The 21095-nt window shown below is 38.2% G+C and overlaps 1 protein-coding gene across 1 annotated transcript in view; it reads right to left on the minus strand.

Annotated features, from left to right (window-relative positions):
- Positions 1-1449: 1449 nt before the first annotated feature.
- TMEM161B (transmembrane protein 161B) overlaps positions 1450-21095 on the minus strand; it is a 26433-nt gene continuing 6787 nt past the window's right edge. Inside the window, exons 3-13 of the mRNA XM_075180614.1 lie at positions 17762-17865; positions 12277-12363; positions 11288-11385; positions 11037-11193; positions 9732-9883; positions 9363-9423; positions 7287-7427; positions 6572-6685; positions 5931-6105; positions 3076-3172; positions 1450-2265 (exon numbers count right to left, since the gene is read on the minus strand). Coding sequence (XP_075036715.1) covers positions 1997-2265; positions 3076-3172; positions 5931-6105; positions 6572-6685; positions 7287-7427; positions 9363-9423; positions 9732-9883; positions 11037-11193; positions 11288-11385; positions 12277-12363; positions 17762-17865 — 1455 coding nt within the window. The 3' untranslated portion in view covers positions 1450-1996. The remainder of the gene's footprint in view (positions 2266-3075; positions 3173-5930; positions 6106-6571; positions 6686-7286; positions 7428-9362; positions 9424-9731; positions 9884-11036; positions 11194-11287; positions 11386-12276; positions 12364-17761; positions 17866-21095) is intronic.

The raw sequence follows: 21095 nt of genomic DNA on the forward strand, positions 1-21095 counted from the left end.
AGTGAAATTAACTCTTCTCTTTAATGCATAGAAGTATACATTTGTCAGCAACATGCATACAACGGACATCAGACAACTGTTCTTTAGTATTGCAATTCATTAGCTCCCTTTCTGCTGTCAATATAGCAAGTTATTTCCCTTTATCAATGCTTAATAAGTCTATCCCATCACCCAAAAACAAAAAATTCAAAATCACTATTTCATGTAAATCCAGGATCAGCCTATAACAATTAAAATAGATCACATTCCCTGGTAATTTATTTTCTAAATCAGTGCTACAACAGACCATGTCTTCTGTAACCACAGGTAGAGAATGGCTCATCACAGTACTGCTCACTGAGGGTTAATGCGTTGTCTAAGCCCTAGCGGTGAATGACAAGGAGAATGCCGGACAAAACTGGTACTAATCTTTTGCCTCACAAATATGTGCACATATGGCCTTTGGTCTCTTCACTGGGATCAATGATCTGTTTCAAGCTCCTTCTATGAGTTTTTTTTGTTTCAAGCAGAACAGCAGAGCGCGCAAATGTAGGGACATTGCAAAGTGAGCACGTATGTGTATTAATCTATTTCAGATGTCAGTAATTAGTATACAACTCTGTAGAGCCCACTTATTCAGATGTCGAAAAATCTTCAAAACATGACCTGTCTGGAGCACATGTGGTCTTAACAAACCCAAGCTTAACTACTCCAGTATAACTATGTGGCTTCATATGATGATTAACTAACAAGTTCCAATATGCCCTCCTTTACATAGACTGACATGATGGGAGATACAATTCACCACCACCCACAGAGACACAGGTTGCCTGCCGTTAGCCGGAAGTGTTCATAAAATCGTAATAAAACACAGCTGTGCCCAATCAGTATGCGGAATATTGAAATTTCGGGGGGAAAAAAATTAAAACTATTAAGTCTAGAACTTATAATTTATAGAAAGGTTTTCTTTTAAAACATTTGCATATAAATATATACTTGAATCTACAAAATATATATTTTACAGCAGCTTGTAAAGGTCACTTAACTTTAAAGAAACTAAATAAATAAAATTTTGGATGACACATTTTATATACTTATTTTGCATGTAACAGGTCTCATTGCTCCAAAAAGTAATTATATATAGATCTAATATATTAACATACATTTTAAACCAAACACTACAAACTTTCATTTATATGTTATTTTTGGAGTGACTTTTAGAATAAGCCTTAGTAAAAAGGCTATATTTTATTTTCTGCAAGCAAAACTCACTAAACCCTTCCCCCATACATACACACACACAGACTTGTGCCTATCACTACTAGCACCAACACTTGCTAAGTGTTTATGTGGTCAATGATTTAAAAGCTATTGTATAGTACAGAATTATAGCTCGTTACTCACTCTCAAACACACATGGCCTTCAGGCGTAAAATAAAAAAAAAAAAAAAGGTCACCAGATACCACACAGTTGTTCACATACATTTACTGTAATATACAGTAGCAATACATTCTGTCCCACTGGAACTGGTGTCACTAAAAACGGACAGGCCCAGCAGAAATAAATTTATTAGCGTCTTCAAGCCTCAACTTTCTTCGTATGGCTCAGATCTCTATAATACGATGAAGAGGAGGGTGAAAAGAAAGAGAAAAAATAAAAATAAAAAAAAAATTACTCCAATTGAGTACATAAGGTGGTGGAAAAAAAAACAAAAAACGAACAACAAAGTGAGTGCAAGACCAACTAATTGAAGATGATGTCTTTTAAGAGGGCCTGTTTACACTACCAGTCAATTAGAAAAAAACGAAAAAACAAAACACACTATGTCTATGACCGAGTCAGCAGTTGTCTTCTCCTGAGGTAATGAAGATTAAGCCCACAACAGTGATTTGATACAATATTTACCCTGAGAACACAGAGGAAACATTGAAACAAGACGTGATGCTGCCGATACATGTGCTGCTGCAGCTTCTCATCCCATCCTTGGTCCTTTTAATATGAAGGTTGTTAATTTGATCATGCTACTATTAAATACTGATGATAAAACAAACCAAAGAGACTTGTGGAGAAAAGACAAGCTGCTATCCACCAGGTAAGAAATGATAAGAGTCCCCGGAAGAGTAGAGGCGTGAAAATGTTCTTTAAACCCCCTAGAGCCACTGTAATTTGGGTAACCGTTGCCTTCATCTTTTCTTCAGGACAAGGCAGTTCAGAAAATGCCAAGCTAGATTCTTGTGTCGCCTCGGACGAAGAATTTGAGTCGTAGATGCCCCACGAATGGTTACCTAGAAATAATATTAAAAAATGTATTGAAGCACAAGTATGTTTCTCTTGCAAGAAAAATTAAATGGCATTCACAGCTAGTTCAAAATTTGTTTATTGTATGAGGCTTTAAGTTGAAACTGTTGTATACTCTATATTTATATTAGGTGCTTTTTCGATACAGCAAAATATACTTTTATAGCCATATAAAAAATAGAGCTAAAGGGCCATATAGTGATCTTCCTCTCGTGAGCATGTCAGAATCTTTGAATTGCTCACAATAAATTGTTTTTTTGGTATTTTTTTTAAAAACGCTGATGGGACTATAAATTATGTCTCTAAAATAATCTCTCTCATATATATATATATATATATATTCCCCAGTATTGGGAACTCATAGAAAACTTCCATTGAACATACACATTTTATTTTACTTATTCTTATTTAACTGTACCGGTGGGTACCAGATGCCTCCAACTGTCCGATGCTGCTGTGCTACTACGGTCTGCCTTTTTATGACAGCCATTGTTGTCAATGCCCCTCCCCAGTGAACAGGAACCTTGACAACACCTTTACCTGTCATAAAATGGCCAGCCCTTAGCAAGTCTGCACCAGAGACCAGAGGAAACCCACAAGATGCAAAAAATGGGAAGTAAAACTCTGTATTTAGAACAGGTTCTGTATGGAATTCTAATTTAAGTGTATACCAGTAACTATTAAATAAAAATGCACATCTCTCATACAGATTAGGGCTCATTTTAAAGTTTAACAGCATATGAACACACGCATTATCTGTATTTTTTAATAGTTTCCATTTATTAGGTCTTGCCTACCTAATGTCTTCAAAAGTAGGGTCATGTGAAGTAGCATCACCATAGGTGCCACATACTGCAACGCAATAACACAAAGGTAATAAAAGACTCGAGCCACCTGAAAAACAACAATATACCTTTTATTAGCTAATTGGTGTGCCACTATATGAACAATACCAATGTCATCCACCAACTAAAGCCATTGGTTCCAGAAGTATATTAAAAAATGACACAAAACATTTTGTATTAGATCTGCCGTAGCATTATGGGTAAATGTATTGTCATTTAGCAAGAAAGCAATGTGCAGGATTTAGCAATAAAAGCATAGACCAGTCCTTTGGAAAGAATATAAAATCGATTCAAAGTTATAAGTGATAAGGGAATTGAGAGGGTATGGTTGGTGCAAACAAAATATACGTCTAAATTTATGTTAATAATTACATCAGACAAATACAAAGGGAATACGTCTAACTGGTATGATATAAAAAAATATCTTAATTCAACAAAAGACCTCAAGTTAAGCCAATAGCTAAGTTTTAATTATAGAGAAGACTCCATTGGGGACATGGCTAGGTCCAAAAATAAGTTTGTGAGCAGACTAGGGGTATATTTACTAAACTGCGGGTTTGAAAAAGTGGAGATGCTGCCTAGAGCAGCCAATCAGATTCTAGTTATTTATTTAGTACATTCTACAAAATGACAGGTAGAGTCCGATTGGTTGCTATAGGCAATATCTCCACTTTTTCAAACATGCAGTTTAGTCTCTGTACAGTGCTGCGGAATTAGTGGCGCTATATAAATAAATGGTGATGATGATAGTAAATATACCCCCCAAGCCTCAACTCTGCCCTCATCGGTAGAGGAGGAGCATAAGACTATGACTAGCACATACATTGTCTTCACACAACACAAGAAAATACATTTTGTAGGTTAAAATACTTCTTAAAGGGATTTTCACTTCAGTCATAACTAGGGTTCATATTTATTGAAACATTAGGGCATAATTTACTTTTATGTCAACTTTTCATTATAAATCAATAACATGAAAGGACACAATTTGCCATATGGCAGGTTGCTTAAAGCGATATTACCATTAAAATAAATGAATTATAAAAAAAACCCACAAACAAAAAGGACTTCGTTTTTAACAAACAATTAATTTGCAGTCAGAAGCAATTGATTAAAAATATGCGTTTACTCATAATCGATGTCTCTCTCCACCCAGCTTTTCAATCTCTAGCTTCCTGGAGTTAGCCCTTACTTTAGGGCTGCTGTAAAGTAATTCAAATAACCATTTTGCCATTTACTTAAGGCTAAAACGGTCAGGGGGGCCAATAAGGAGCGGACAACAAAAGGACATAGGGACATTATTTCAGAGAGAAAAAAAAATGATTTAGGAGAATGGTGGCGACACAAATCCTGAGAACAACATCCAGCACAGAGGTTAACATCCAGAGGGTATGTGAATATGCAGTAGCGGTTCTAAATAAATGAAGCCAAGAGTCAGCCATCAAAAATGTGTTTGAAATATTGACTGGTTCAACCAGACTATGAGTCAGTGAGACCCCCATGTACTTTATTTGGAGTCTGCCCTGCACTGATGATTGTAGAACTGTCCCCAATGTGTTCTATGTGTATGTGAGTGTTATTAGTTGCTTTTCAGTGTAAGTCTACTTGTGTATTAGGTTTAGTAGTCCTTTAATCGCACACTTACTGCTCCATGTAACTTTATTTTAAAAAAATAAATCTGTAAAATAATGTATTTAAGTTAATACACATCAATATTATTTTTTTTAAAGTTCCTTTAGCAGCCCATTTTATGTGCTTCAGTAAACCTTTGATATATTTGCATGCTCAATAAATAATTATACGTGTCTTCCTTACAGCCTGTTACAAGTACTTGAACCCAATAAATAAGTCAGTCATATGTCAGTATGCATACTACTAGGGATCTTTTGTGTGTGAATTTATAGAATATCCCTAGGTACGTCTGTACCCTCTCACCCTCACAGTCAAGGCGGTCAATGCAGATATTTGCTCCCAATAGGAGACTTGGGTTAACACAAGGATAGCAACAGAGAATGTGAGTTATCCAGACTAATTAGCAGGTTTGCCTAATTATCTTATAAGGCCATGGGTTTGCGAAAGAAGGTTGGTAAGGGACTGACAGGGTGAGTGCATACTTTCAACTGTTCTTAATATCAAAAGCAATGCAGTATAAAACAAAACGATTACAATTTACCTAAGTTAGCTATAACAACCAGAGCTTTTCAAAAGCTTGTAATTGGTAACAGAAAGTTCAGAAAGCCAACAGAGAAAAATGTAAATTATTGCTGCTGTTCTGCATGTATACAGAATTACTGACCCCCAAGTGTTTTTGGTCTATAGTTACTATGAAAAGCACTACTAAAATAATTTAATGAGGGGCAATGTGGGGAGAGACAGGGATTTTTTTCCCCCCAAATTCGTTTAAGTAGATTTCAGGTATGATACTACCAAGACCCAAGCAATAGGATATATGATGAAATGAATTAGACACAACAGGCCTGAGTCATTAAGGAGAGTAAAGCAAAAAAAAAAGGAGCAAGTTTGATTCTGGGTGACCCATGTTACAGTGCAAGGGATGCAAATTAGTTTATTATTTTGCACATAAGTTAAATACTGCCTGTTTTTTCATGTAGCACACAAATACTTGATAGCTTCATCTTTACATTGAAACTTAAAGTTTATCTAACTTATGCTCTATCCAAACTATAAATCTGTCCCCACATTTTAAATTTACCGCCCCCTTCAATGCAACATGGTTTTGCCAAGGTGCAAAGTTACTTCTTTTTTATGATTTGCTCTCCTTAATGACTCAGGCCCAACATGCTTACCATTTTCTGTAGTTCCATAGTACTTATCCTTCCAGCTTCTTTCTTCATTTGATCCACACATTTTTGGGCCAAATTTAAGTAAGCTTGCAGATGATACCTCATCATCATTAACCTTAAACCACACAGGAGAATGATGATCCAAAGTCGAACTGTATCAAAGGAATCCTCTGTCATTCTGCCAATAACAAAAAGACCATTATTAATTAACAAGGACAGTCAATGAAAACAGATTAGAAACCAAGGTCATGACATTTCTGGAAATAAATATGAAAAATAAAGTAGTACCACAACTTACCAGTCTCACTTAGTGGCATTTCAGTGGCCATTTTATCCCCCTCCCGCATAAATAAAAAGCAAGCAATGAATAAAATCAATTGGATGTTACATGATGCCATCCCTGCCTATCTGACAGCACAGGTAAGCAGTATTCTCTATACAGTGAAACCACTGTGTCTACTGTTCAAACAGGTGATAAACAGCCCTTGTCTTGGAGGGGTTAACTACAGATATAGCTCTTCAAACCCAAAAATATATCAAAGAACCCAGTCATACCACGATTTGACGCTTTAAAAACGACATATAAATAATGAACATTTTATTTCCTCTAACCAATATTTACACAGGTAAAATATTCCACTCACAGAGGTAAAGTCTCCTTGCCCAATGGTGGATTAAGAATGTAATCCTTGGTTATAGGCTTCACCCACAGCAACACCATTAATAGAGGGGATAAAAAGTTTATATGAAGCAAAAACCTGTATAAAAAAAACCAAAAACAAAATAAACAAAAAAACACAAACTATTGCAGCTCATGCATTATAATCGTTCACTACACTGTCCATGTTTTAATATAAAGAAACAATCAAGAGTTTATAAAGTTAAAAAAAACCACAAGATAAAATTAGACAAAGAAATCACACACTAACAAAGTTTACACAATAGATGCCCTTCAATCAGATAAAATGACTGCTATAAATAACATGCTGGCTATAACAAGCTACAATCTAGTTGTTCATACGTAAAGCCAAACTTCTTACAATCTTATGCCACATTTAGGGGAGTTCAATTCCCTGTGTTGTTCGGGGTGCACATCATTACCATTAGTACGGCAATTTTAACACAGAGCAAAAATCAGTGTTGAAAATTCCGTACCAACGGTAATGCGCATCAATAACTAATATCGGTAATGATGTGCACCCCACGCTCTTATAAAGAACAAAGTGGAGATCATAATTTTCCCCTTAGAATGTTTGAAAAAAGAATTTTGACTTTACACTAAACCAGTCAAGCTCAGCTTAAAAATATCTAGACTTCTAAATTATAAATATTATAAATTGAACAGACTGTGGTCCTTACTGTGTCAGTGTTTCTCTTGTTTGGTTTAGGGCATCAAGGTGCATTTGTGCCAAACGCAAGCCAGGGAATGTCAGGAAAGCTCCAATGAGAGAACAGAGCACAGCCAGGAATAATTTAAATGTTAGTTTGGACACTGGACCTCTGCATGAGAAATAGATAGTAATGTTACCACAATGGTCAAGAGTAAAAACACAGTCCCTTATAGCAAAGGTTACCAAAGGGTTAATAAATTCCTCAGTTATTTTCCAATAGATGTTGTATAACTATATAGAACTATTCACCTTTATTTAAAGTATAACAATCACGGTTAAAACAAACACATGGGACGTAATATTCGTATTTTGAGATTGAGGCACACAAGAAATACCAAAATAAAAACCAGTATTTCAGGTGTTTACACAACACATGTGCATGGTTACTCTAATAAAAAGCTGTATGTCGAAGAGGACAGATACACTATATGGACAAAAAGTATTTGGCCAAATCTGTTAATTATTGAATTGAGGTGTTTCAATAAGACCCATTGCCAGAGATGTATAAAATCAAGCACCTAGCCATGCAGTCTCCATTTGCAAACATTTGTGATGCAAAATGGGTCGTTCTGAAGAGCTCAGTGACTTCAAGCGTGGTACTGTGATATGATGCCACCTTTGCAAAAATATGGTTTGTGAAGTTTCATCCCTGCTGGATGAAACTTCATCCATGGCCAACTGAAGCAATATTATTAGAAAGTCAAAGCATTTAGGAACAACAGCAACTCAAAGCAGAAGACCACGTAAAAACACAAAGCAGGGTCAACGGATGCTAAGGTGCATAAAGTTGCGAACGCTCTGCTGATTCCATAGCTGAAGAGTTCCAAAATACCACTGGCATTAATGTAAGCACAAAAACTGTGTGGCGGGAGCTTAATGGAATGGGTTTCCATGTCTGGGCAGCTGCATGCAAGCCTCACATCATCAAGACCAATGGCAAGCATCGGATGGAGTGGTGTAGAGTACACAGCCACTGGACTGTGGAGCAATGGAAACGTATTCTGTAAAGTGACAAATCACACTTCTCTGTTTGGTGGTCAGATGGGAGTCTCTGTTTGGCGGATGCCAGGAGAACGTTACCTGTCTGACTGCATTATGCAAACTGTGAAGTTTGGTCGAGGAGGGATAATGGTATAGGGCTGTTTTTCAGGGTTTGGGCTAGGCCTTTTATCTCCAGTGAAGGGAAATCTTAATGCTTTAGCATACCAAGTCATTTTGGACAATACTATCATCATCATCATCAATTTATTTAGCGCCACTAATTCTGCAGCGCTGTACAGAGAACTCATTCACATCAGTCCCTGCCCCATTGGAGCTTACAGTCTAAATTCCCTAATATAGACACACACGTAGACATATACATAGACAGAGAGGTAGAGACTAGGGTCAATTTTTGATAGCAGCCAATTAACCTACCAGTATGTTTTTGGAGTGTGGGAGGAAAGCGGAGCACCCGGAGGAAACCCACGCAAACACGGGGAGAACATACAAACTCCACACAGATAAGGCCATGGTCGGGAATCGAACTCATGACCCCAGTGCTGTGAAGCACAAGTGCTAACCACTAGGCCACTACTATGCTTCCAACTTTGTGGCAACAGTTTGGGGGGGGGAAGGCCCTTCTCTACTCCAACATGACTGTGCACAAAGCAAGGACTACAAAGACATGGTCTGATGAGTTTGGTGTGGAAGAGCTTGACTGGCCAGCACAGAGCCCTGACATCAACCGCATCAAACACCTTTGTAATGAACTGAAATGGAGATTGCGAGACGGGCCATTATATCCAACATCTGTGCGTGACCTCATAAAATGCTCTACAGAATGAATGGGCACAATTGCAAACAGAAACACTTCCAAGAAGAGTGGAAAATGTTATTTGTGCAAAAGGGGGACCAACTTCATATTAAAGTACAGTATATGTGTTTGAATACAATGTCAATACAGTCCCTGTTGGTGTAATGGTCAAGCGTCCGAATACTTTTGTCCATATAATGTATAATTACTCCTATGTGGAGAGGGAAGGATGATACCGTGAATACTTACTGGGATTCCAGGCCTTGTTTTTTCAGAAACTTAACAGCACTTTCTGAAAAATTTGAGAAACCTGAAGAAAAACAGATGGTGGTTAAAAAAAAAAAAAAAAGCTCAGAAACAAACAATTTTAGGGATGGATCCCCACCAAGTCAAACGTATTATCACATACATATATATTGCTTGGCACCTCTGAATATTCATGCCATTTCACCACTGGGTATGTTAAACACTTCTAACGCACACACACAAACAAAAAAACACTATCTTATAATTTGCTACAGAAATGCTAAAGGTGATAGGCAGCAAAATAAAAATATTCTCACCGAAATAAAGCATCAGGCTATAGTACATTTGTGCAAACAATTTAAGATTTCTCACCTGTCTCTAGTCCAAATTCCAAATAGTTTTCCGTCACAATAAGAATTGCCATGGCTTTAACAAAGAAAAAGAACCCAAATGTAACACAGACAGATCTCTCCCCACCATCTTCAACCTTAAAGTAATGAGTTGTCAGAGAGAATAGCACTTTTCTGAACATGAACAGTCAAGGAAAATGAAGATTATTAGACTGCTGGATTAAGATTAGCTGTCACTATTTAGGGAAGGATGCGTTGAGGAATGGCTCCAATCTTTACAAAACTTCTGCCAAATCCAGAAATAAAACCATCACCTCCTTATTAGAAAGATCATTAGAATGTAAACTGCTGCACTTTGGGTTTGACCGTGGTGCCATTTTTAAGAAATCATATGGCGGTGTGTCAGCATATCATGATTCACATTTTTTATTAGAGAAGAGAATGACACATTATTAGTCATCTTCTCTTCCTGCTACAATCTAGAAATTCCCTTATAAAGAAAGAACTGCTGGCATTGTTAACATTAATAGTGAAACAATGACAAAGACTTGTTGGAGACAACTTTTAAAAAACAGATGGAAGCTCCTTGTAACTTTATTGTAAAGCTGTATTGGACATTTACACTATAGATTAGATGTTAATCTATGTATAAACCTAGATAATATTTATATAAACAAATTCTACATTCTTCCCTTATAGTCGGTGAGTTCTCATGTTTTCATTAGGAAAACTTGCACATCATAAAATGCATAATGCACCTATTACTGTAAATTATGGATAACACCACAATTTCTGTAACCTAAATAAAAGCACAAGGCCTACAGCTTAGTGCTTTTATATGATCACAAGACTCCTCGGTGACTTCTAATATCCACATAACAAGTGTATTATCCTATATACACACACACCATACAAGTGATGACATTTATAAACTCCTGTAAAACATCTGTATGAATGTCATCAGATCAGCGTTTGGTTAAAAGGTGTGTTTATAGGATAGTTATATGTAGCAATCAGAAATGTGTGGTGAAAGTACTTGAAGATATAAGAGAGGGAATTGATCCATGGCCATGTGTGAATCGTTTTTTTGGCAGACAGCAGGACATAGGTGATACACTGTTTGGTAGAAGGAAGCAATTTTCCTCTGTACTACAGATTTATATTTCAAATATCCAGAATATATGCAAGAATACATTTTACACATGCTTGAAAACGTAGTTTGATCTTATAGTGTACTTTACTAAAGATTTTTGATGGCATACTATAAGACAAACACAAAAGTAATACAATATTTTTGCAACCATTATCAACCATCATGTAAGGATACATTGCAAATGCCAAAACTAGCATACACCACACTATACTAATATTCATCTCCTGCGAGGGAACCATTAGACTGTAGTACGCTTCCGTTATCAAATATACCACAGTAGCTGCGACAGTGAAGTCTATCAACCACTGGTATTCGGGGAAATAGTGCAGTGCTGGAAATGCAAGAAAAGAAACCCATTAGAGTCATCTGAATACTTATATTTCCACTATTTTGTATTGTAAGATATAAATATGCACAAAACTCACCTAAAGTGTCAACTTCGGTAACAGTCTTTGTTTCCAAATGCAGGTCAATATCTTTGGGAACGGTAAGGGGTTTATTCTCTATATGGCCATTATATTTTCTGCAAGAATGTATATTATGACTTTATTTTAGTTTGTTTATTTACTATTACAATGGCTCCATATCCCTGGAACCACAATATTAAGTAGAAGAACAGCAGGGTTTCCTCAACAATATTATATAATGCAGAAAAATACCCCCCCCCCACCCCAATACAGATGCAAAGATAACATAACCAGCCACATGCTGTACAGGTACATATTGTACAGATAAACCCCATCCGCAAAAACACACAATAACAAGCCATAAACTGCACAGATACCCAAATCCCCTCCCCTTTTAAAGGCACATAATGCAAAGAGATTTCTTGCTGCCAAAGTAGCACATGTAACCACTGTGTGTTGCACATGCCACCCGCCTCTTAGCTGGAACTGGGGTCCTTTTCTCATCCTCCTGGTGACTCTACTTTAAGAGGCTCAGTTGAATTTCATCAGTCATTCAAAACTATGGAGTGATTAGTAGTTTGTCCTAAATGGCCCGCAAGCTGCAGGACACTAACATGCAATCAAGAGCAGAAAGTGCCTTTGTAAGGACTATTCAGCCCTATGACTGCTTCACGTTCATAGGTCTAGATAACCGCTGCATGATGCAGTTACAGTAAGCGTGCCTATCCCTTATACTGTGAACAGATAATGGAAAGTGCATGGTCCCTCCAATCCATTAGCGCTGGTAATTAAATAAATAACGGTGCTCGGCTGTGCACCTCACAAGGAACTCTGCTCCCACGGATCAGGAGACAACTACCCGTGCTGGCACCTCAGTTCCCATGATCCGCCAAGCTCATATCCTGGAGGACTTCACATATAAAATTTCTACCATATAATACTTGGGGAGGACGGTCCAGGGGGTCTGAGATACTAACTGCATATGTGAAATCACAATAAAACAGTACCTGTCTTTTTTGCTCTTTCCTTTTAGTTGCTGCTTCCCCGCGAGTGTTCGTAATTCGTCCTCTGTTGGATGCTGGTACCAATATAAGCTGCAAGTAATACATTTTGTTTTATAAAATTACAAAACCATTCTGATCATGTTTAATAACAGACATGTAGAATATAGTTTGAGGGCAACACACTTTACTATGGTTTCTAGAAACAGAGAACAGTACGGCACCATAAGCATTTTGGGGAACAGTTTTAAAGAGCCGGTAACACCTTATAAGGAGAAGTCCATATGGGTTTTCTCAAATTGAAAAATATCCTTTAAACTCTGCAAGCAATAGTTGGGCTAGTTGAAAAACATCTCAGAAAAAAACAAAACAGAAAACAAAAATCAGAGAAGCCTACAATGTGCTTCCAACACCTGTTACATGAGCAATTAAACAGTTGCTGAAATATTGCCTGGATACAATGTAGGCTTTACAGGCAGCGTTTTTCCTGACAGCAGGAGGGGAGAAAGAAGAAAAAAAAACAAAACACACGCTCAAACCGCTTTCCTCAGCTGTTTCCTTTGCAGTGGCACCCATTGTAAGCATCAATATGGCTTTTGCAGAGATCAAGTAGGTTTTTGACTCAATTGTTTGACACAAATTATTGTCACTTGTAGTATTGCATCACAAGTTACCTAAATATAAGAAAGGTTCTATAGTAGCCTTGTACATTATAGTACTGCGCAAATAACAGTAATGATAAAACTGCTAATTTTTGGTAGTAGCCATATGAAGGCCGAGCAAAAGTGAGCTAAGAACGCAACCTACACATCACACGGAAACATAACTAGCGAGGTTACTACAGAACTTCATGGAGAACTGAATCACCCCCATAATGTTACAAGATATATTGTATCTTGACTTATTTATAAAAAATAATATATATATATATATATATATATATATATATATATATATATATACACACTGTTAATGTTAAAAAGTCCTACTAAGACAAGTGTAAAGAGGTTTAACATTGTATAGGATTTTTTACTTCTCACACAACATGATCTTGTCATTCAGCCAATTTAAGACCCTGAAAGATTCACTGCTGTATACCTCAATGCGCTTAAAGGGCAACTTTATGTAAAACGTAAAAGGAGTTGTACAAGTATTGTGATGTTCTGACCACTGGACTTGAGAACGTTTATCTAGGAGTGTTTCAAAGAGGTGTGTTCATTGCCATAGAAGAAAAGCTTGACATTGACTGGTTTGATGGCAGCTCACATCCAGTCAGATGCCATCCAATACACTCTGCCTCTATAAGGCACTCCCAGCTGAAAACTGTATAATCCATGGGGCAAAGTGTTAAGAAGCATAGGTGTGTAACAACTTAAATGATTTTCCTGCACAGGAGGATCTGACAAATACACAGAGACTAGCAGTTGGCAATAAAGCAACAAGAAGTGGGCTGACAAAGGTGGGGGAAGAAGGGCAGTTAGAGCAGAGGAACAAAGAGAAGGGAGTCTGACAGAAAGACGACCATCTATTTGAGAAAAGTAAGAAGGAGCGAAGCTGACAGACAAATGAGCAACAAGGTGCGGAAAAGTTCAAGTGAGAGAAGTAGCAAGAAGTCAGTTAGACAGAGGAAGGTATGGATTATTATTATTATCCTTTATTTGTTAGGCGCCACAAGAGTTTCGCAGCGCCGTACAATGCACAGACAATAGACAGTACAGGGTAAAACATTACTGAGCAGTAAACAAAAATACCAACAGTTCTGAAGCTCCAAGCAGGCTAATGCAGAAAGGACGGAGCAGAAGAGTAGGTAAGGACACAGGAGGGAAGAGGGCCCTGCTCAAATGAGCTTACATCCTAAGGGAGGGTGAACAAAACTCAGGTACAAGAGGGGCAGTTGATGTAAAGGAGGGAGGGGAGAGCGGGTTAGGTGGAAGGATGGTAGGCTTTGAGGAACAGGTGGGTTTTAGTGCCCGTTTGAAGGAGCTTAGAGTGGGAGAGAAACGGACGGAGCGAGGGAGGTCATTCCAGTGAAGGAGGGCTGCCCGGGAGAAGTCTTGGATTCTGGAGTGGGAAGAGGTAATCAGAGAGGAGGAGAGGCGACGGTCATTGGCCGAGCGCAGGGAGCGGGCAGGAGTGTGAATGGAGAGGAGGTTGGAGATGTAGGGGGCAGTAGACTGGGAGAATGCCTTGTATGTGGTGGTCAGGAGTTTGAAGAGGATTCTGTAGGGGATGGGGAGCCAGTGTAGGGCAAGGCAGAGAGGGGAAGCGGAGGAGGAGCGGCGAGAGAGGCAGATGTGTCTGGCAGCCGCGTTCAGAATAGAGTGGAGGGGGGCGAGGTGGAAGAGGGGGAGGCCAGTAAGGAGGAGGTTGCAGTAGTCGAGGCGTGAGATAATGAGAGCGTGGATGATAGTTTTGGTGGCATCCTGAGAGAGAAAGGCCGGATGCGGGCAATGTTGCGAAGTTGAAAGCGACAGGCTTGGGCAAGGGATTGATGTAAGGATGTAAGGGGTCTGATAGAAAGGAGAACAGAAAAGTTACGGAGAGAAGCGACAGTTAGAAAACCTGCAGGAGAGGTTATAGTTAAAGAGTCAGAAACAGATAAGTGACAGCCAGGAACAGTTAACACGGCAGTCTGTCAGTGAGGGAAAACAGAGGACATAAAAAGAAATAAGAATTAAAAAGGAACGTAGAAAAAGCAGAAATAGAAATGTCAGAGGAGAGACACAAAAGACTGAAGGGGCGAAAGCAGACTATTAAGGGAGTGAAAGTCAGTTTCACCCAAGTCTCGGGCTGCTGTAGTTTGAGTTTCCAGAACATTGCCCTGCAGATAATATAAGCCTACCCCTGAGCCAATGAAGACAGCTATGGCAACTCCCAACTTCCTTGGAACATTGCAGGATTCACATAAGTGGTATGTGCCTGCAATATCCTAGTAAATATAACAAGTCTTAGCAAGATGAAGCTCTTACCACATTTACGGTCAATTCCATAAATATTGGGACATCGACACCATTCTCATATTTTGGGCTCTATACACCACCACAATGGATTTGAAATGAAACAAAGAAAATGTGCTTTAACTGCAGACTTTCAGCTTTAATTTGAGGGAATTTACATCCAAATCAGGTGAACAGTGCAGGAATTACAACGGTTTCTATATGTGCCTCCCACTTTTTAAGGGGCCAAACGTAATGGGACAAACTAAACAATCCTACATCAAACTTTCACTTTTTAGTACTTTGTTGCAAATCCTTTGCAGTCAATTACAGCCTGAAGTCTGGAATGCATAGACATCACCAGACGCTGGGTTTCATACCTGGTGATGCTCTGCCAGGCCTCTACTGCAAATGTCTTCAGTTCCTGCTTGTTCTTGATGAAGACAAAACTGAAGGGAAAATGCCCCAAGTGAAATGCATGCTCAATCGGATTCAGGTCAGGTGATTGACTTTGCCATTGCATAACTTTCCAATTGTTAGCCTTGAAAAACTGTTTGGTTGCTTTTGCAATATGCTTCGGGTCATTGTCCATCTGCACTGTGAAGCGCAGTCCAATGAGTTCTGAAGCATTTGACTGAATAGGAGCAGATAATATTGCCCGAAACACTTCAGAATTCATCCTGCTGCTTTTGTCAGCAATCACATTGTCAATAAATACAAGGGAACCAGTTCCATTGGCAGCCATACAGGCCCACGCCATGACACTACCACCACCATGCTTCACTGATGAGGTGGTATGTTTTGGATCATGAGCAGTTCCTTTCCTTCTCTTCCCATCACTCTGGTACAAGTTGATCTTTGTCTCATATGTCCATAGGATGTTGTTCCAGAACTGTAATGGCTTTTTTAGATGTTGTTTGCCAAACTCTAATCTGGTCTTCCTGTTTTTGTGGCTCACAAATGGTTTACATCTTGTGGTGAACCTTCCTCCTGGAGAATGTTCTTGATTTGGCCAACTGTTGTGAAGGGGTTTTTCTTCACCAGGGAAAAAATTCTTCTGTCATCAACCACAGTTGTTTTCTGTGGTCTTCCGGGTCTTTTGGTGTTGCTGAGCTCTCCGGTGCATTCTTTCTTTTTAAGAATATTCCAAACAGTTGATTTGGCCACACCTAATGTTTTTGCTATCTCTCTGATGGGTTTGTTTTGATTTTTCAGCCTAATGATGGCTTGCTTCACTGATAGTGACAGCTCTTTGGATCTCATATTGAGAGTCAACAGCAACAGATTCCAAATGCAAATGTCCCACCTAGAATCAACTCCAGACCTTTTACCTGCTTAATTGATGATGAAATAATAAGGAAATAGCCCACACATGTCCATGAAATAGCTTTTGAGTCGATTGTCCCATTACTTTTGGTCCCTTAAAAAGTGGGAGGCACATATAGAAACCGTTGTAATTCCTGCACTGTTCACCTGATTTGGATGTAAATCCCCTCAAATTAAAGCTGAAAGTCTGCAGTTAAAGCACATTTTCTTTGTTTCATTTCAAATCCATTGTGGTGGTGGTGTATAGAGCCCAAAATATGAGAATTGTGTTGATGTCCCAATATTTATGGAATTGACTGTATATCCACACTTTACTGAACAAAGGTCATGAGGGACAAAATAGTCTTATAGGCAAGGTACTGGTGGAATAAAATTCACTCACTTCCATTAAATTCCAAATCAGGGAAGGAGGAGCAGAGTGTGTAGTGTGCTCTCCCTCCTTCCTCTGCGGGGGCTCCAGTGTCTGTGTGAGAGGTGTGACAAGTAAGGGGCATGTGAAGAGGCTGATGGGCACGCAAGGAGATCTAATGGCACTTGGGGAGATCCGTTTGAATGTGGAGTTTGATGGGCATGCAAGGGGAACATGGGGAGGTCAAGTGGCCATGCAAGGGGAAGCTGATTGGCATCTAAGGGGCACGTGGGGAGGTCTGATGGCAATTTATGACTTTTTTCATCCACACTTCAACAGTTCCCTCCACAGCAATTATGTGCAGTGTGGCATACTGTGCAGAACCTATAGTTAGCCCTTTGAACCCTCCTCCTTTGAACACAGCAGCAAGTCAAGAGCTGTACAGAGCAGAGCTGTGCTGATTTGATGATTATTCTGAGCATTTTGGCAATGCTGGATATCTTCTTTTCCACTTTGAAATATAACAAAGTACAATATCTTGCTATGTATATGTATAGTGGGTTTATGTACATGCACACACATATACAACGGTAAAGTTGATTCTTTGCCATATCTATAGATATTTTAACTTAGTCTCCAATTAGTTGGCCACCCCTGTACTAGTGTTACAGGGTGCTTTTTTTTTCGGTAGCACCTTTATATAGAAATATTTGTGTGCATGATACTCCATTTAAACTGTGCGTAAGATTTGAGGGATGGATCATACTAAATGTCTTAGCATTTCACCTGGTATGGAAATGTTGTTGAAATTTAGAAAAGATCTTTGTAAACAACACAAGACGTCCTTTTCCATTAACAATAATAAAAATAAATACAATACCTGCCATTGCAGAGAAGCCAGCGAGCCAGAGAATAATGTGGTATGATCTTCTGCAGGACACTGGCCATCACCATGGTAACAACCAGCTGCACACCAATCACACTCTGCAGATGATAACGGGCACAATGTAAATTAGGTCTACAAAATATATATTATAAAACAAAGAAATAGCAAAATTACATTACATGGGGCAACACATTATGCACAAGCAACAGCATCGGTGCCTAATTTGGTTACATACATGGGTGGTCATATAGGACAAGATTCGGCTGTTTGGTACCCCGGATTACTTCCACCATCATTGGGGCTAGTTAATCATTTTATATCTGCATTCAAAGGCCATAGTGATAATCTTTCAGCCACATTTAACAAACATGTATAGTGATGATCAGATCTACTTAGATCAGATTATTTTGGGGCATCATTGGCTGTTATATCCGGTTTTGTGGCCAGCATAAAGCGGATTATCAAATCTCTAGATTTGAAATCGCTGTTTAATCTATTAGACAAGATTCATCACATGTACGTGTTCATGAACATGTTTTTTACATGCACGCTAATTAACACTCAGCACCAAGGTGGCACATTAAAGGGTAGGGTTTGCACTTTGACACATAAAAGGCAAACACAGTAGAGGAGGCAACCACGGGCAGTATAATCATTTTGATAAGAATACAGTAATCTGAATATCCTTTATTTCCAATTTTTTGTTTTAGTGTGCAGTTTATGGGCTGTTACACACAGACATTTTAAAGTTATTAAAATACCCTAGTGACAAAGAGGGTATTTTCCCATATCTGCTGCACCTGCACTCATGGAGGTCAAATAGAAGTGATGGGTCCAGTCCAAGAGATTGCAACCAATGTAATACAAAACAGTACAGTATAAAATATACTCTTACGGAAAATATTCCAAATGAAAATCAAAACAACCACAATGCAGTGGTTCCCCTTAAGTACACTGGTAGCATGAATAATTATCAGACAAATATAAAAAATTAACAATTTACACCGATTGGCAGACCACACACTTGAAACGTAGAAATAAGCTATTTGCAACAATTGTTGTAAAGGTTTGTATCTCTCAAATAAAGTAATACACTGTTAATGAAATCTACTTTGAATGGAAAGTATGAATAATATTTCCATCTATAAGTGTTAAAAGTTTTTATATACAAAAGACCCTTCTTCATTGATGTTAGAGAAGCTAGCCATTGATACTACCACACTTCTGGAAAAGTATTCATTTATTTTCCCGTCAGAATACATTTGGTTTCAGGACCTAATAATTTGCCATGGTCTAAATTGCAGGAGGTGCAAATGTATAGCTGCTTACTACACAATGTGGCTTGTGTAAATATAATGAGTAAGTGGAAAACTTGCTTGCACGTGAATAGGTTTTTGCCCAATCAGGTTTACTGCTTGTGGAATGGTTTTCTTTCAGTAAACAGACACAGGCACACAATTTTGCTTAAGACACAGTATATTAAAATTGTACAAAAAGGATAACAAGTATCTGTGAATGTTACAAATAAGCTTTTTCATTATTTACATGCGAGTTTCCATTTCAACGTCAAGTTCCTTTTTTTTTTTTAGACAAATACTGCCCCTAAAAAAGCATCACAGTATATTTGCTTGTTTCATATGTGCAGAGTACAGATGTATTATATGCTTCTCTAAGATGCCATACAGTGCAAACATCAAGCTGCCAGATTTGGTGCATATTTTCCATTAAAAAAAAAAAAAAGTTGCAAACTGTCTGGATGCCTAGTGCAGCAACGATGGGTTCCATTTATATCAGGTTCATTTTTGAGAACCACAATTGTAAAATCACTGTGCCTCCACACAAAGATGCTAAGACTGTGCCAAATATGGCCCCAGAATCTGTTATGGAGATACTGTTATTGCTAGTTATGAAATACATTATATTGCAAACCACTTATTTTATGGTCGCAGAAGGATTGAGTATCACTGGATTAGAAGATACCCGTCAGATTGGAGCAGTTGATTTCATACAGCACTATATTCTACAGTCTGGCATACTGCTGAAGTAAATTTGTTGCAGTAAGCTGAGCTCAGTAATACACCTTATTTTCCTATATTAATGAAAAAGAGGAAGATACGAGCTTCTTTAAATTAATGAAATGTGTATAAGTGAATAAAACTATTTGATAGAGTGCAGCCAGGACAATTTAGATCACTGTGTATGTTAAAGCAAAAGAAAATGTTATCCACCAGCCCTAATGCAAACAATATATAAATCACTGTGCACAATATAGCTATACTGGGATAAGCTCACCTGCCAACGTCAAGACATCTTTCTTCAGGTGTTACATGCTTTAGAAAAATGGAGGCTCAGGGAGGGTTTTAAATGTGACACCCTGAATACACATTTGTTTTCCATGCTAGGGACTCACCTACAGGAGATGAGCTTATCCCGATATAGCTATATTGTTTATGTATGTTAAACAATATGTTATGTATATGCTGACAAATAGTGATTTGTATATTGTTTGTTTTAGAGTGCTGGACTATATTTTCTTATATTTCTTGACTCCTCCCCCCCCCCCTCTTTTCACTTTTTGCTCTTCAATTATTTAAAAAGGAGAAGGAGCCGCAACTCAGTCAGAAGAAGAAACAAGTTCAGGTAAGAGTAGTTTTATTCCAAAATAGCCAGAGGGTGCAATATTTTAGGGGCTCCGCTCCTTCTGCAGGTAAGAAATCCCAGTTTAAAAATCAGGCATGCAGCCTCTAGCCTAAGGACATCTAATAATACTGTGTTTGTCCATTGCTTTACTAAAGAAAGTATATAGAATAAACATTAAAGGCCAGGATGAGGCAGGATAAAAGAGACCAAATAAATTAAAACAATAGCTTTCTTAAACCAAAAAATGACTTGCATATAACTACTAAATTAAAACAAATAAAAAGGGTATATTTAAATCTTTGTTCTGGAATTGTTGCTAGAGACATGTAAATCAGTCTGCATATGTCCCTGTAGGTCAACCATGCATTCAGAATCACTGGCTTATAGCACAGCCACAGTCAAATATGTAGAGCCATATATACAATTTGCATATAACCGTTTTAAACTTATTATCACTCATCAATGCAATATTATTTATTTAGCATTGTTCATTTATATAGTACAACCAAATTACACAGTGCTATACAGAGAATACTGACTCATTTAATCAGTCGCTTCACCATTGGAGCACACAGTCTAAATTGCCTCTCTCAAAACACACATATTAAGATCCATTTTTGTCAGCAGCCAACTAACCCATCAGTATATTTTTGGTTTGCAGCAGGAAACCGGAGCACCAGGAGGAAAC

This window comes from Mixophyes fleayi, chromosome 1 (genome assembly GCF_038048845.1).
Source record: "Mixophyes fleayi isolate aMixFle1 chromosome 1, aMixFle1.hap1, whole genome shotgun sequence".
Lineage (NCBI taxonomy): Eukaryota > Metazoa > Chordata > Amphibia > Anura > Limnodynastidae > Mixophyes > Mixophyes fleayi.